Below are 14,271 nucleotides of genomic sequence, written 5' to 3'. Positions count from 1 at the left end.
AATATAATAGGGTTTGTCTAAATAGTCTGGCAGGAACATATATTTTTTATTTAGAAATGTCTACCCTTGATGAACAAGTCTATTTCACAACATATTCGCAAGAACAATTTGACATGTATGGGTTTCCCATTTATGATACATCCTCTATATTCTCTTTGAACCCAAGCGTGAAGAAGCCCTCCAGTTTCTGCTACATAGAGCCCAGGGTAACCGCACCCTGCGCTCTTCTCAAGTGGACAAATCGAATCAAGAATGTCATTGCACGCCCCTCATCTGCATGGCAGCCCGAACCTGCTGTGTGTCGACTTAATTTGCTTTAGTTGCTCAGAGGTACATAATGTCAAACCTGGCTAATGGGAACGTTGGGGCAGAACATCATGAGCGATATGATGGGTTTGAGTCAGAGAAGCTTTGCGTCTCTGAGGGTAGATGGAGCCTTCATTCAGTGTGTGCCATAATACAGAGCTCAACTCGTGAAGAGATCTCCTTGTTCCAATACTCTCATAATGCTTAATTCCTTCCTTCACAGTCACACAGAAATGATGAAGAAAGATTTGAGGTGTCATAAATCTCAGAATTCCTTAGGAAGTAGTGCAGATTATTTCTGAAGAATTTGGAAAAGTGAGCGTATTCCTAATCATACATATACTACATGTTCAACACACTGTCTCCAGACAACCTTGAAGTAACCACTGATATGTGACCAGATGGGATAGGGAAAAGCAAGAACACATTCCACATATTACTACTACGTACTTCTGAGTGCCAATACCAGTGCAGAAAATGGACACCAATATATTTTCCTCAAGGTAACACACAGTTTAATTTAATATATAAATACATGGCACAGAAGTAGTCCAGGTAGAAAATGGAAGGCCTCATATTTTGTAGTAGCTAAAATATCTGGAACCATATATTTTTTATGAAGAGTGTGTTTCCACGAGGGTAACCTTTTAAACTAAAGCACCAAACTAGGATGAAATGTAGAGGCTCAAATGCAATTCAAAACAACATCATATCAGTTTTCACAGCAGGGCTGCGTTTCATACCATCAAGTTGCCTCCACCCTTCTTCTCCTATTCACTCCCATTTCACTAAATCAGAGAAAGCAGTGTGTCTGAAAGTAGATGGAGTTATTGCTTATAAGGTATACATATCTACCAGAAAGAAACCAGCTGATCCACATCCAAGGAAGGGCTTGAACAAGTGTAGAAGGGAGGACACAACTTTCTGGGATGAAATGCAGTCCATAATTGTTTGTGTTATAAGTCTGGGAGAAACTTTAACATAGCATTAAAACACATGATTAAAACATAACATTATTACTAAATACATGTTTAGACAGTTCCTCTTGAGTTATGCCAGGGATACCAGTCCTTCACGTCAATTGTTACAATATGTTCAACATCATAACTCAACCCGAGTATTCGTTATGAATCTCACATGTTACATTCATTGACGTTACAGTAATGTTATGATTCAGTGTACAGACGTGGTGTTCAGTAACATTAGGATGAGTTCATAGTTTGTGTTCCTTCCAGCGTACATACGGAGAGATTAAAACAGCCTTCAAGTCATAGCTCCTCTCCTCGGACACTTCCTCCCCCCAGCTTCTAGACCTGCTGCATGGACCTCACGTTTGGAGACACCTGTTGGGCATCAGAGAGAGTTTTGAAAGGAGAGAAACCATCTGTGTTACTATTGATGGTATTCCCACCGAGCATGCTCAATAGCTTAGTCAACTGCTTTTGATAAACGCTCTGTTTTTTTACGAAGACGGTTCAAGTTAAATATGGATTTACTGAGAGTATCGTGTAATTCCATGCCCGTTTCAAGATTATATTTTTGAATGAGTAGATATGGAAAAGTTGGCTGGGGGTTGAACAACACAACCCTGAAGTGGCCAGTCAGTATATTCCCCGTGGCCAGACTGGCTGTCCCTGTATGACTCACCGCAAAGTGTGCTCCAGTGCATGCCTTAATGTCCTCTAGAGTGAGTCCCTCCCACACCTCGATCAGTGTCAGACCTTTAGTCTTGTCCACATCAAACACAGCCTGGGAGAGAGAGAGAGACAGAGACAGAGAGAGAGTGAGAGAGAGAGATGGATTTAATAAAACAACATCTGAAATGTTGGGTGGAGGCCTAGAGGGTTAGACCTGTACCTGTTGAGTTCTCTGACAGATGCAGTTTACTTCAAACAAAACTCAAAGTCTGGCAATGCACCCTGGAGATTCCTGCATTTCAGCTCAGAGTCTGTACTTGTTCTAATCGTCAGAAAATGATTGAAATGAAATGTTACTATTCTCACATCAACAAAAACATGGTAAGAAAGCACTAGCTGTATGAGCGACGCCATCTGAAACAATAGGAATACCTTCATCTCCCAGCCGGACCACAGACACTAAAATCTACACGGGTCCCACTGTCTGACTTTTCTCTGTGTTCACAAGGCCAGACTGACAGTTTGGTCTGAACCGAGACTCACCCTAGCCACATTCTGTCAGGACACCAGAGTGGTTGTGCAGGTCTCTCCTGCCCTTTTGGACTGGCCTCCACAATGACTCTGGCTGCGTCTCAAATCACACCCTATTTGTGACAGCACTTCTTTGGACCAAAAGCTCCATTTGAGATAAATCTTGTTGTTGTAAGATATGGGCTTTGTCTCAACAACACTCTTAAAAGATTCCTATCCTCTTCTCGTTTCTTTCTTTCAACACCACTGACTGATATAATTTTACTGTATCGCTGCCACCTGGCATGTCCTACTACGTCAGCGATGGAGAAAAGGACACAGTTGGTTAAAAATGATTGAGACACTGCCGGAGACACTGCCATGGGCCCGTTAAGATATATATTTTTTAAATGATTTTTGTGCAATTTCTCTGTTGCCATAGTAATCTACAATGAGCATTTGGCTGCTCAGTGGGCAATCGGCCGGCACCCCTACCAACATGGGCCGGCCCGGCTTTCTGATTGGCTGAGCGGAGGTCGTTCAAATTCACATTGAAAGTAAAATGCTCAGAGAGACCCGCCCCGACTCTCTATCGTTAAATCAGCCAAGAGAGCACTTTCTAAATTGTCACCTCACTCAAAACATCCTATTCGTTGGATGGCTAAATTGAATTGGTCAAACAGTAAAGTGCATTGTCCTCATGATTCCTGTAATGAAAGTGTCTGTTTTGCTCCTGTATCTGTTTGGTTGGGGCCTGCTGCTGTGACGAGTGAGCCACTCTCCCCTCCAACCCATGCGCTCCAAAGGTCAATGCAGTCTGATCACACACACCATTTCAAAATTACAATTGTAGGGGAAAACATCGTTCTGGAAGCTTCGTCCCAGTGTCTCTGTTGAAGATGAGCGTCTAAGCTTTCTGTAGGTTGCATTTATATTTCTCAACTCTCAATATTCAGCTCAACAACAACTATTTTACAACCAAGATATTTGAGATGGCTTTGAAATAGGGAGCGGCACGACCATTGCGAGGGCATAGGCCGATAGGTAGCCTACAACTGCAAAACATTTTTATAAAATCACATTTACTGTTGGATGAATACATGGCTACAAGCAGTGAGCATTATATTAATAGTTAGCGATCTAGTCCATGTGTTTTGAGTTTCCACTTCCTCAGGTGTTAATCCACATATTAATTAGCCTATGAAATTAGTGGACATAAATATGTAATTCATCTCTATTTTTACAGTAAAATATAGCAATTATGGTCTTATTGTCAACCCAAACACATATGACAGGCACTGATTTGCATTATAAACTGGGTGGTTTGAGCCCTGAATTCAGATTGGCTGAAAGCCATCTTATTTCAGAAAATAGTTTTACTGGTCTAATTACGTTGGTAACCAGTTTATAATAGCAATAAGGCTCCTCGGGGGTTTGTGATATATGGTCAATATACCACGGCTAAGGGCTGTGTCCAGGCACTCCGCGTTGCGTCGTGCATGGGAACAACCCTTAGCAGTGGTATACTGGCCATATACCACACCTCCTCAGGCCTTTTTGCTTAAATATAGCTTTTATAAACGTGGCTTAAAAGACGCACTCTGGGATCTTAAACACAACAAATTTGTAACATATTGCACAAATTGAATTTGTAACATCACACGAATTGCGGAATTCGTATCGTATCACAAAATGGATGACGTAGCGCACAGAAAAATGTAAGAGTTGACGGTGTGCACAGTGATGTGGGCTGGTGTGGATAAACTGCCAAGGCCGAATTCTTGTCCCAGTCTGTCCCTGGTATGTAGGGCCGGCCCAGCCCCTGACATGACTCTTAAGACACTGTATGCAAGGATTATTTTGTTTCTAGGAATGCTGAATTATCTGTGTTGCTCTCAACAACCCCCATTCTGTCCCACCTCTGCGAAGCATTGGCGCTGTTGTGATTTGATTGGAAGTTCACTTTTAGTGTCTCTGCCATTGATCAACAACTCATATTTTGAATACAAACAGGTCATAGGGTTAAAAGAGGGTCTTAGATTCATTGTTTTTTTTTGTTCCTGTCCTGCTTTGGCGAGGCACCTACCATGGACTTCTTGGGGCATGGTCTTCTAGGCCACGACTTCACCCTCTCTCCCTCCCTCTCTGATCATGACTAGATTATGAATACTGCCGTTTAGCTCATGGAGTCAGATAATATGCATTCTAATAGACTTTGTTTGGCATACTCTTATTATGTGTCGCAGGTCTAAGAATATATCACAAAAACATTACCCAGCAACACTCTCGGGAAAGCTGTCAGAACCTACAGCTCATTAGTAGGATGGGAGTGACAGGGAGATGCAGGAGGATGGATGAGAGAGAGAGAGAGAGAGAGAGAGAGAGAGAGAGAGAGAGGGAGAGAGAGAGGGAGAGAGAGATAGAGAGATAAATAATGTGGGAAAGGAAGAGTGTGGGAAAGGAAGGGGAAAACTTGGAAAGAAAATTAGAGTAAGGGAGAGCAAAGGAAGGGAGGCAGAGACTTGTCTTGGACTGTCTGTGACGTTAGTGACTGGACCACAGCACTGGGCAACAGCATAAAGCCATCATCACATTGTACAATGGATTAGCGTCTTCTAAACTGAGGCAAGTTCTGTTATTCACTAAGCCTGTGAAATTAGCTGGTCTTCTCATCATAATTATCCCTAGTCTGATCTCATCAGTCTGATGACTCCTTCTGTACAGACTCTCCCATTCCTCCATCTCCCTCGCTCTCCTACTCCCTCTTGGCATCCCTTCCCTCTCTCCCACAATCTTTCTTTCCACTTTTTCATTTCCTAATGTTTCCTCTTTAACCTACACTCTCTTTTCCCTCTCTGCCTTTTCCGATAACTGCAGGCTTTTGCACCATCCCATCTATAATGCAACTGATTCAGCTCATCAACAAAACCTTGTTGCGTTGCATAACGTGTGTTAGAGCTAGGCTTGAACAAAAGCCTTTCCACAATTGCGTTCTCCTGGAACAGGGTTAAATAACAGTTTTAACAGAAGTAGACATAGAAAGTGGGGAATAACCAGAGAACATTAAGTACAACTCTGGGAATAGACTGCCAGAGGTAGCAGTTTGCTGCTGCAATTACTCTGAACCAGGGGAATGTCTGTTTCCACTGTGAATAAATAGGTAATTATTTTGGGCTGATTTCCATTTCAGAGGGGAACGCTGTTTCATGATTTACTGTTTACCAAACCAAGCACGTTCCGCAGGGTTACTGTGCGGAGCGCTGCCATCTAGCTAACACACATTGGCAGGCTGCTGTGAAGAGTCCTCATATGAGAGGGGCACAGAGGATCATGTGGCTACCTGATCCACCCAGAGGACAGAGAGGGGGAAGGAAGGAAATAGGGAATAGTAACAGGAGAGGATACCGGGAAGAGAGGGAAAGGTAGAGAAGAGAGTGGTGGGGGTGAGGAGAGAGAGAGAGAAAAGAGAGAGAAGAGGAGCGAGGTAATGAGAAGAGACAGATGGGAGGAAAGAAAACAAGGATAAAACAGAGAAGGGCACAAAGGAACGGGAGGAAAGGATGAGGATAGAAGAGGGGGTAGAGCAGAAAAAGAGGGATAAAAAAAGGGGGAGAGGGAGGTGGTGATGACAGTGGTGGGTAGGGGACGCTTTAACCTTTATAAATGTTGGGAAGCATCTTGCGCAATCACTCTAAAACGCACCCAGGCAAAAATGTACGGGTGGAAAAAAAAAGAGAAGCACACACTGTTTCTGGTCATAATTCTACAGCCGCCTTTAGAGAAAGCGAGAGAGCGAGAGAAAGAGAGCGAGCGGGAGAGGCACAGACAGACAGAAAGGAAGAGATTGAGAAAAGGAAAGATACTGGCGCGATAGGACGCCGAGAGAAACACGGCTACATGGCACACCAGGCTCCCGCATCGATCTGCCTCTCTACACCTGGCACAAACCCAAACTATCCCCTATAATACTGAATAGACACACACACACACACACACACACACACACACACACACACACACACACACACACACACGCGCACAATCAATGATCCTGTGCAGGCCTCCATTACACCTCTGTGCCCCCTGTGTAGAAGCCAGCTGAGCTGCTAATGGAGCCAGCGATGACTGCTGAAGCCTTTTGTCCTGCTGAGCACAGTAGACAGCAACAAGCATTACCCAGGGTCACAGGATGTCTGCTCTGGTGTGCTCAGATAGGTTAGAGTACAGATTATAGGGCACATTAAGCCATAGAGCCCATCAGATTAAACTAAATACGGCACAAAAAGCATTGTCAATATTTTAACACTTACAGTACCTTCAGAGAGTATTCCCAACCCTTTGCTTTTTCCACATTTTGATGTGTTATGCAGTAGGATTCAAATGGATTTATTTTGCTTTTTTTTTTGTCAACGATCTACACAAAATACTCCTAATGTCAAAATGGAAAACTAACATTTGTAAAAATATATATATATTAAAAAAAAACTATATGAAAAATAAAACACTAATATATCTTGATTGGATGAGTAATCAACACCCTGAGTCAGAATTAGAATCACCTTTGGCAGTGATTACAGCTGAGTCATTCTGGGTAAGTCTAAGAGTTTTGCACACCTGGAGTGTACAATATTTGCACATTATTCTTTTTTAAATTCTTCAAGCTCTGTCAAGTTGGTTGTTGATCATTGCTAAACAGCCATTTTTAAGTCTTGCCATAGATTTTCAAGCCAATTTAAGTCAAAACTGTAACTAGGCCACTCAGGAACATTCAATGTGGTATTGGTAAGCATATTTGGCCTTGTGTTTTAGGTTATTGTCCTGCTGAAATGTGAATTTGTCTCCCAGTGTCTAGTGGAAAGCAGACGGAACAAGGTTTTCCTCTAGGATTTTGCCTGTGCTTAGATCTATTCCGTTTCTTTTTATCATAAAAAACTTCCTAGTCCTTGACGATGACAAGTATAATGCATAACATGATGTAGCCACCACCATGCTTAAAAATATGAAGAGTGGTACACTCTTGTGATGTGATGTGATGGATTTGCCCCAAACATAACACTGTATTCAGTTCATTTCTTTGCCACATCTTTGCCATTTTACTTTAGTGCCTTATTGGAAACAGGATGCATGTTTTGGAACATTTCTATTCTGTACAGGCATCCTTCCATTCACTCTGTAATTTAGGTTAGTATTGTGGAGTCATTACAATGTTGTTGATCCATCCTCAGTCTTCTCCAAGCATAGGCAATACACTGTAACTGTTTTAAAGTCACCATTAGCCGCATGCTGAAATCCCTAAGCGGTTTCCTTCCTCTCTGGCAACTGAGTTAGGAAGGACGCCTGTATCTTTGTAGTGACTGGGTGTATTCATACACCATCCAAAGTGTAACTAATAACTTCACAATACTACCAATAGCTTCCCTTCTTTGTGAGGCATTGGAAAACCTCCCTGGTCTTTGTGGTTGAATCTGTGTTTGAAATTCACTGATCGACTGAGGGACCTTACAGGAAATTGTATGTGTGGGGTAGAAAGATGAGGTAGTCATTAAAAAAAATCATGGTAAACACTATTATTGCACACAGAGTGAGTCCATATGACTTGTTAAGCAAATGTATACTTCTCAATGTATTTAGGCTTGCCATAACAAAGGGGTTAAATAAAATGGGACTAATACAAAAATGTGCCTGCTTGCTACAGTATGCGATATTCAGATCGAAACATCTACCAGTAAGGCTCTGGGCCAAATTCTGACTGATACGCTTACCTGCTGCTAAACTGTGAAATTGTATTACAGGAATTGTGCTATGTAACCCTGTAGGGGATGAATAGACATGCAGAACAGGCGCAGAACAGCTGGTAAACATGAGCAGGAACAGCAAATGTATTGAGCCATCTGTCAGAACACTGGAATCACAACACATGTACAGCCCCATGCTGCACACATACAACACTACAGTAATAATGGCCCAGGCTTTGGAAAACATTGTAAGAATGTTAGGCATCCTCCATGTATCTCATTTAGAACAATCATGGTAAGATAGCCTCAGAGTTGAACATTTTATAATCCTACCATAAAAAAAATAACTTTGGCTTCTCAAACAGTATATCCTTTGACTTACTTTTTTACTAAAGTAAAATGTACAGAGAACAAAAATATAAATGCGATAGGCAACAATTTCAAAGATTTTACTGAGTTCCAGTTTTAATAATTTAATTTTAAAGTAATTTTAAATTTTGTTTGTTGTTTTTTTACCCCGCTTTCTCCCGAATTTCGTGGTGTCCAATTGGTAGTTATAGTCGTCTCATCGCTGCAACTCTCATACGGACTCGGGAGATGCGAAGGTGGAGAGCCATGTGGCCTCCGAAACACAACCCAACCAAGCCGCACTGCTTCTTGACACAATGCCCACTTAACCCGGAAGCCAGCCGCACAAATGTGTCGGAGGAAACACCGTGCACCTGGCGACCGTGTCAGCGTGCAATGCGCCCAGCTCGCCACAGGAGTTGCTAGTGCGCGATGGGACAAGGACATCCCTGCCGGCCAAACCCTCCCCTAACCTGGACGACGCTGGGCCAATTGTACGCCGCCACATGGGTCGACAGAGCCTGGGCTCGAACCCAAAATCTCTAGTGGCACAGCTAGCACTGTGATGCAGTACCTTAGACCACTGCGCCACTCGGACGGCAAGTTGCTGGATATTGGCGAGAACTGGAACACACTGTCGTACACGTTGATCCAGAGCATCCCAAACAGTCTCAATGGGTGACATGTCTGGTGAGGACATTTTCAGCTTTCAGGAATTGTGTACAGATCCTTGCGACATGGGGCAGTGCATTTTAATGCTGAAACATTAAAAGGTGATGGCGGCGGATGAATGACACCACAATGGGTGTCTCTTCACGGTATCCCTGTGCTTTCAAATTGTCATCGATAAAATGCAATTATGTTCGTTGTCCCTTGCTTATGCTGCCCTTACCATAACCCCACCGCCACCATGGGGCACTCTGTTCACAACGTTGACGTCAGGAAACCGCTCGCCCACACTGTCTGCCATCTGCCCAGTACAGTTGAAACTGGGATTCATTATTGAAGAGCACACTTCTCCAGCGTGCCAGCGGCCATCGAAGGTGAGTATTTGCCCATTGAAGTTGGTTACGAAAACACACTGCAGTCGGGTCAAGACCCTGGAGCGGACGACAAGCACGCAGATGAGCTTCACTAAGACAGTTTGACAATTTGTGCAGAAATTCTTCAGCTGTGCAAACCCACAGTTTCATCAGCTGTCCAGGCGGCTGGTCTCAGACGATCCTGCCGATGAAGAAGCCGGATGTGGGGGTCCTGGGTTGGGCGGTAGCGATCATGAAATGTTGTCAGCTGGTGATTGTCAAACAAATAACTGCCGGGCTCACGGTAATTGACAATTAATTCAAATAAACACTTCTACGCATAGCCGTCAAGCCACTGATGTAGACCTTTGGAACATCGACATTTTAAAAAAGTTTAATAAATCCATTTAATATAGCCTACACCATCACAACAAATCCATTATTTATTTTAGACAGGTCTAAAGAAATATGAAGAAAATGTAGTCTATTTAAGAAGAACAGAATAGCATACTCTGAGTTGTCCTTATGTTAGGCCCTGATATGGCTATGCCATAGGGCTGTGGGCTACACTAGTTCATTGAGCAGACAAGATTTACTAAGAATTACGTTACATTATTTTATAGTGTGAAGAATACAATTGAATATAGCTGAATAAAATAGAAAAGGATGTTTTCTCAAAACGATTTCTGAGGTAGTGCGCACATGCGGCTATTCTGTGTTGAGCAGTTAACAAAGAAACAGGTCCTCCTATATGCTTAATTTAGAGTTATTTATGCAACTTTAGATGTGATACAAACATTGGGCTATATGTTTTGATTCGTAATACATTCTAAGGCTGCATGATGCGTCTAGGATTGATTTGAAAAGTTGCATGAAAGGCATGAGCTCGGCGTTGTTTCTTGCACAGGCTGCACACACTCCATCAATCTCTCATTCACAATTTGACAAGCACTTGATAATGCCTCAAATTTCAACCCCTAACGTGGCTGTAATGCCCCCCCAAAAAAATCCCTCCTCCCGGCTGAGTATTCTGAAGCACCTCTCACTCACATGGCTCTCTCAGATATCTCAATTCTTATTAGCAAATTTCCGTCACGTGATCGTGTTCTCGTCACAGGCATCTATCTCTCCTCCAAAGTAGGCTACAAGTGAAGACCGACACATCCGAGACACAACTGCAGGGCGTCCTTCTTATCGAATTCTGAGGTGCATATTGAAGATGTTAGAAGAACTGTCGACATTTACTTTTCATCAGCCAACAAGATGAGTAGTCCTAATTTAGTACAAAAGTGTACCTATTCTATTGATCAATTTGTCCTTCTGTCCGAGAAATAAATATTCCAAACATAGTCTGGGACAGTTGTGGGATGCGATAGATCCCAAACTGATACAACCACTCACATCAAAAAATATTTTAAAAGCAATGAGGATGATGCAACAGATCAAAACATTTAGCTTAAAATGTTGATAAACTATTAGGCTATATCTCACATTATAAGCCCAGCAATGCGCACACGGCAGTAGGCTATCAGAGCGAATGTTCCAAAATGCAATCAATTAGTGCGAAAACACCATTCTCAAAAGTGACCCCAAATGCGATTATGCATGTAATGCCTTATTATAAAGGTGCCTTTTTATGGTGAAAATGACCTTCCCCAAACTTGAAACTCATGTGCCTCCTATTTATACCTGTTAGGCTCTACACCGGTTGCAAAGCGGATTCATGTGCTTAATTTTAAGAAGTTATTTGGCCACTTTAGTTGTGATACAAACCTTATCAAAACATATAGGCCTATGGGCTAGGCTAAGTTGTTTTCATGCAGGCCAGGTAGGCTACACTCCTGTAATGTGAAGCAATGTGCTTAATATTCGTAAAGTTGATAAATAAATATCGTAGGCCAAGCCAATATAAAGCTGACGGGATCCTCCTCTTTTTAAAAACTCCGTTCTCAGGCAATTGCATAGCCTATAGAAATGTGGCGCATCATGCGCTCATGGGCTCTCATGAAGTGTTCGATTTGATTTTTTGACTACATTTGTATTGATGTCAGAATGATTAGAGGGACAATAGAGTGCTGAGTACCAGGCAGTTAGCAAGTTTGGTGGGCTACTAATGACCATCAGCAGCATCAGAGCTTGGAGAAGCCTAGTTACCGTGACTAAACGGTCACATGGAATCTGACTGTGGTCATAACTTGTGGCTGCCGGTGTTGTGGTGATATGGTCACTGTAACAGCCCTCGGCCGGCGTGGTAATACGTGGTCTGCGGTTGTCAGGCCGGTTGGACGTACTGCCAAATTCTCTAAAACGATTTTGGAGGCGGCTTATGGTAAATAAATTAACATTAAATTCTCTGGAAACAAATCTAAATTGTATTTGTCACATGCGCCGAATACAACACGTGTAGACCTTACAGTGAAATTACGAGCCCCTAACCAACAGTGCAGTTTCCAAATATACGGATAAGAATGAGATAAAAGTAACAAGTACTTAAAGAGCAGCAGTAAAACAATAACAATCTATACAATCTATGCCGGTACAGAGTCAATGTGTGGGGGCACTGGTTAGTTGAGGTAGTATGTACATGTAGGTAGAGTTAATTAAAGTGACTATGCATAGATGACAACATAGAGTGGCAGTGATGTGGAGAGGGGGCAATGCAAATAGTTTGGGTAGCCATTTGACTAGATGTTCAGAAGTCTTATGGTTTGGGGGTAGAAGCTGTTAAGAAGCCACTTGGACCTAGACTTGGCGTTCCGGTACCGCTTGCTGTGTGGTAGCAGAGAGAACAGTCTATGACTAGGGTGGCTGGAGTCTTTGACAATTTGTAGGGCCTTCCTCTGACACCGCCTGGTATAGAGGTTCTGGATGGCAGGAAGCTTGGCCCCAGTGATGTACTGGGCCGTTTGCACTACCCTCTGTCGTGCCTTGCGGTCGGAGGCTGAGCAGTTGCCATACCAGGCAGTGATGCAACCATGCTCTCGATGGTGCAGCTGTAGAACCTTTTGAGGATCATGCCAAATCTTTTCAGTTTCCTGAAGGGGAATAGGTTCTGTCGTGCCCTCTTCACAACTGCCATGGTGTGCTTGGACCATGTGATGTTCCTTGGTGATGTGGACACCAAGGAACTTGAAGCGCTCAACCTACTCCACTGCAGCCCCATCGAGGGGGTGTGCTTGGTCCTCTTTTTCCTGTAGTCCACAATCATCTCTTTTGTCTTGATCACGTTGAGGGAGTGGTTGTTGTCCTGGAACCACACGGCCAGGTCTCTGACCTCCTCCCTCAAGGCTGTTTCGTTGTTGTCGGTGATCAGGCCTACCACTGTTGTGTCATCTGCAAATTTAATGATGGTGTTGGAGTCATGCCTGACTGTGCAGTCATGAGTGAACAGGGAGTACAGGAGGGGGCTGAGCACGCAACCCTGAGGGGCCCCTGTGTTGAGGATCAGCGTGGTGGATGGGTTGTTACCTACCCTTACCACCTGGGGGCGGCCCGTCAGGAAGTCCAGGATCCAGTTGCAGAGGGAGGTGTTTAGTCCCTGGGTCCTTAGCTTATTGATGAGCTTTGAGGGCACTATGGTGTTGAACGCTGAGCTGTAGTCAATGAATAGCATTCTCACATTAGGTGTTTATTTTGTCCAGGTGGGAAAGGGTGGATTGCAATAGAGACCGCATCATCTGTGGATCTGTTTTGGTGGTATGCAAATTGGAGTGGGTATAGGGTTTCTGGGACGATGGTGTTGATGTGAGCCATGACCAGCCTTTCAAAGCACTTCATGGCTACAGACATGAGTTCCGGGTTAGAGTCCCACTCCTTGAAAGTGGTAGCTCTACCCTTTAGCTCAGTGCGGATGCTGCCTGTAATCCATGGCTTCTGGTTGGATTTGGACGATGTTATCGATGCACTTATTGATGAAGTCAATGACAGATGTGGTGTACTCCTCAATGCCATTGGAGGAATCCCGGAACATATTCCAGTCTGTGCTAGCAAAACAGTCCTGTAGTTTATCATCTGCTTCATCTGACCACTTTTTTATTGATCTAGTTACTGGTGCTTCCTGCTTTAATTTTTGCTTGTAAGCAGGAATCAGTAGGTTGGAATTATGGGCAGATTTGCCAAATGGAGGGCGAGGGAGAGCTTTGTATGCATCTCTGTGTGTGGAGTATAGGTGGTCCAGAGTTATTTTCCCTCTGGTTGCACATTTAACATGCTGATAGAAATTTGGTAAAACTGATTTAAGTTTCCCTGCATTAAAGTCCCCGGCTTCTAGGAGCGCCTCCCCTGGGTGAGTGTTTTCTTGTTTGCATAGGGTGGAATACAGCTCATTCAATGCTATCTTAGTGCCAGCCTCTGACTGTGGTGGTATGTAAACTGCTAAAAAGAATACAGATGAAAACTCTTGGTAGGTAGTGTGGTCTACAGATTATCATGAGAAACTCTACCTCAGGCGAGGAATAGCTCGAGACTTCCTTAGATATCGTGCACCAGCTGTTGTTTACAAAAATACATAGACCGCCGCCCCTTGTCTTACCAGACGCTGCTTTTTTATCCTGCCGGTACATCGTATAATCAGCCAGCTGTATGTTGATATTGTCGTCATTCAGCCACTACTCCGTGAAGCATACGATTTTACCGTTTTTAATCTCCCGTTGGTAGTTTCATCTTCCCAGTAACTCGCCCATTTTATTGTCCAAAGGTAGCATGTTTGCTAGC

The 14,271-nt window shown here is 43.4% G+C and overlaps 1 protein-coding gene across 2 annotated transcripts in view; it reads right to left on the bottom strand.

The window, feature by feature from the left end:
- Positions 1-801: 801 nt before the first annotated feature.
- Positions 802-14,271, bottom strand: part of LOC139411168 (3-oxoacid CoA transferase 1a) — a 109,625-nt gene continuing 96,155 nt past the window's right edge. For both annotated transcript variants that reach the window (XM_071157078.1, XM_071157079.1), the window contains exons 16-17: positions 1,954-2,055; positions 802-1,649 (exon numbers count right to left, since the gene is read on the bottom strand). In XM_071157078.1, coding sequence (XP_071013179.1) covers positions 1,614-1,649; positions 1,954-2,055 — 138 coding nt within the window. In that variant the 3' untranslated portion in view covers positions 802-1,613. The remainder of the gene's footprint in view (positions 1,650-1,953; positions 2,056-14,271) is intronic.

Source organism: Oncorhynchus clarkii, chromosome 6 (assembly GCF_045791955.1).
Source record: "Oncorhynchus clarkii lewisi isolate Uvic-CL-2024 chromosome 6, UVic_Ocla_1.0, whole genome shotgun sequence".
Taxonomy (NCBI): domain Eukaryota; kingdom Metazoa; phylum Chordata; class Actinopteri; order Salmoniformes; family Salmonidae; genus Oncorhynchus; species Oncorhynchus clarkii.
The sequence above is the reverse complement of the archived record's forward strand: the minus strand, read 5'-3'. Positions and strand labels throughout refer to the sequence as shown.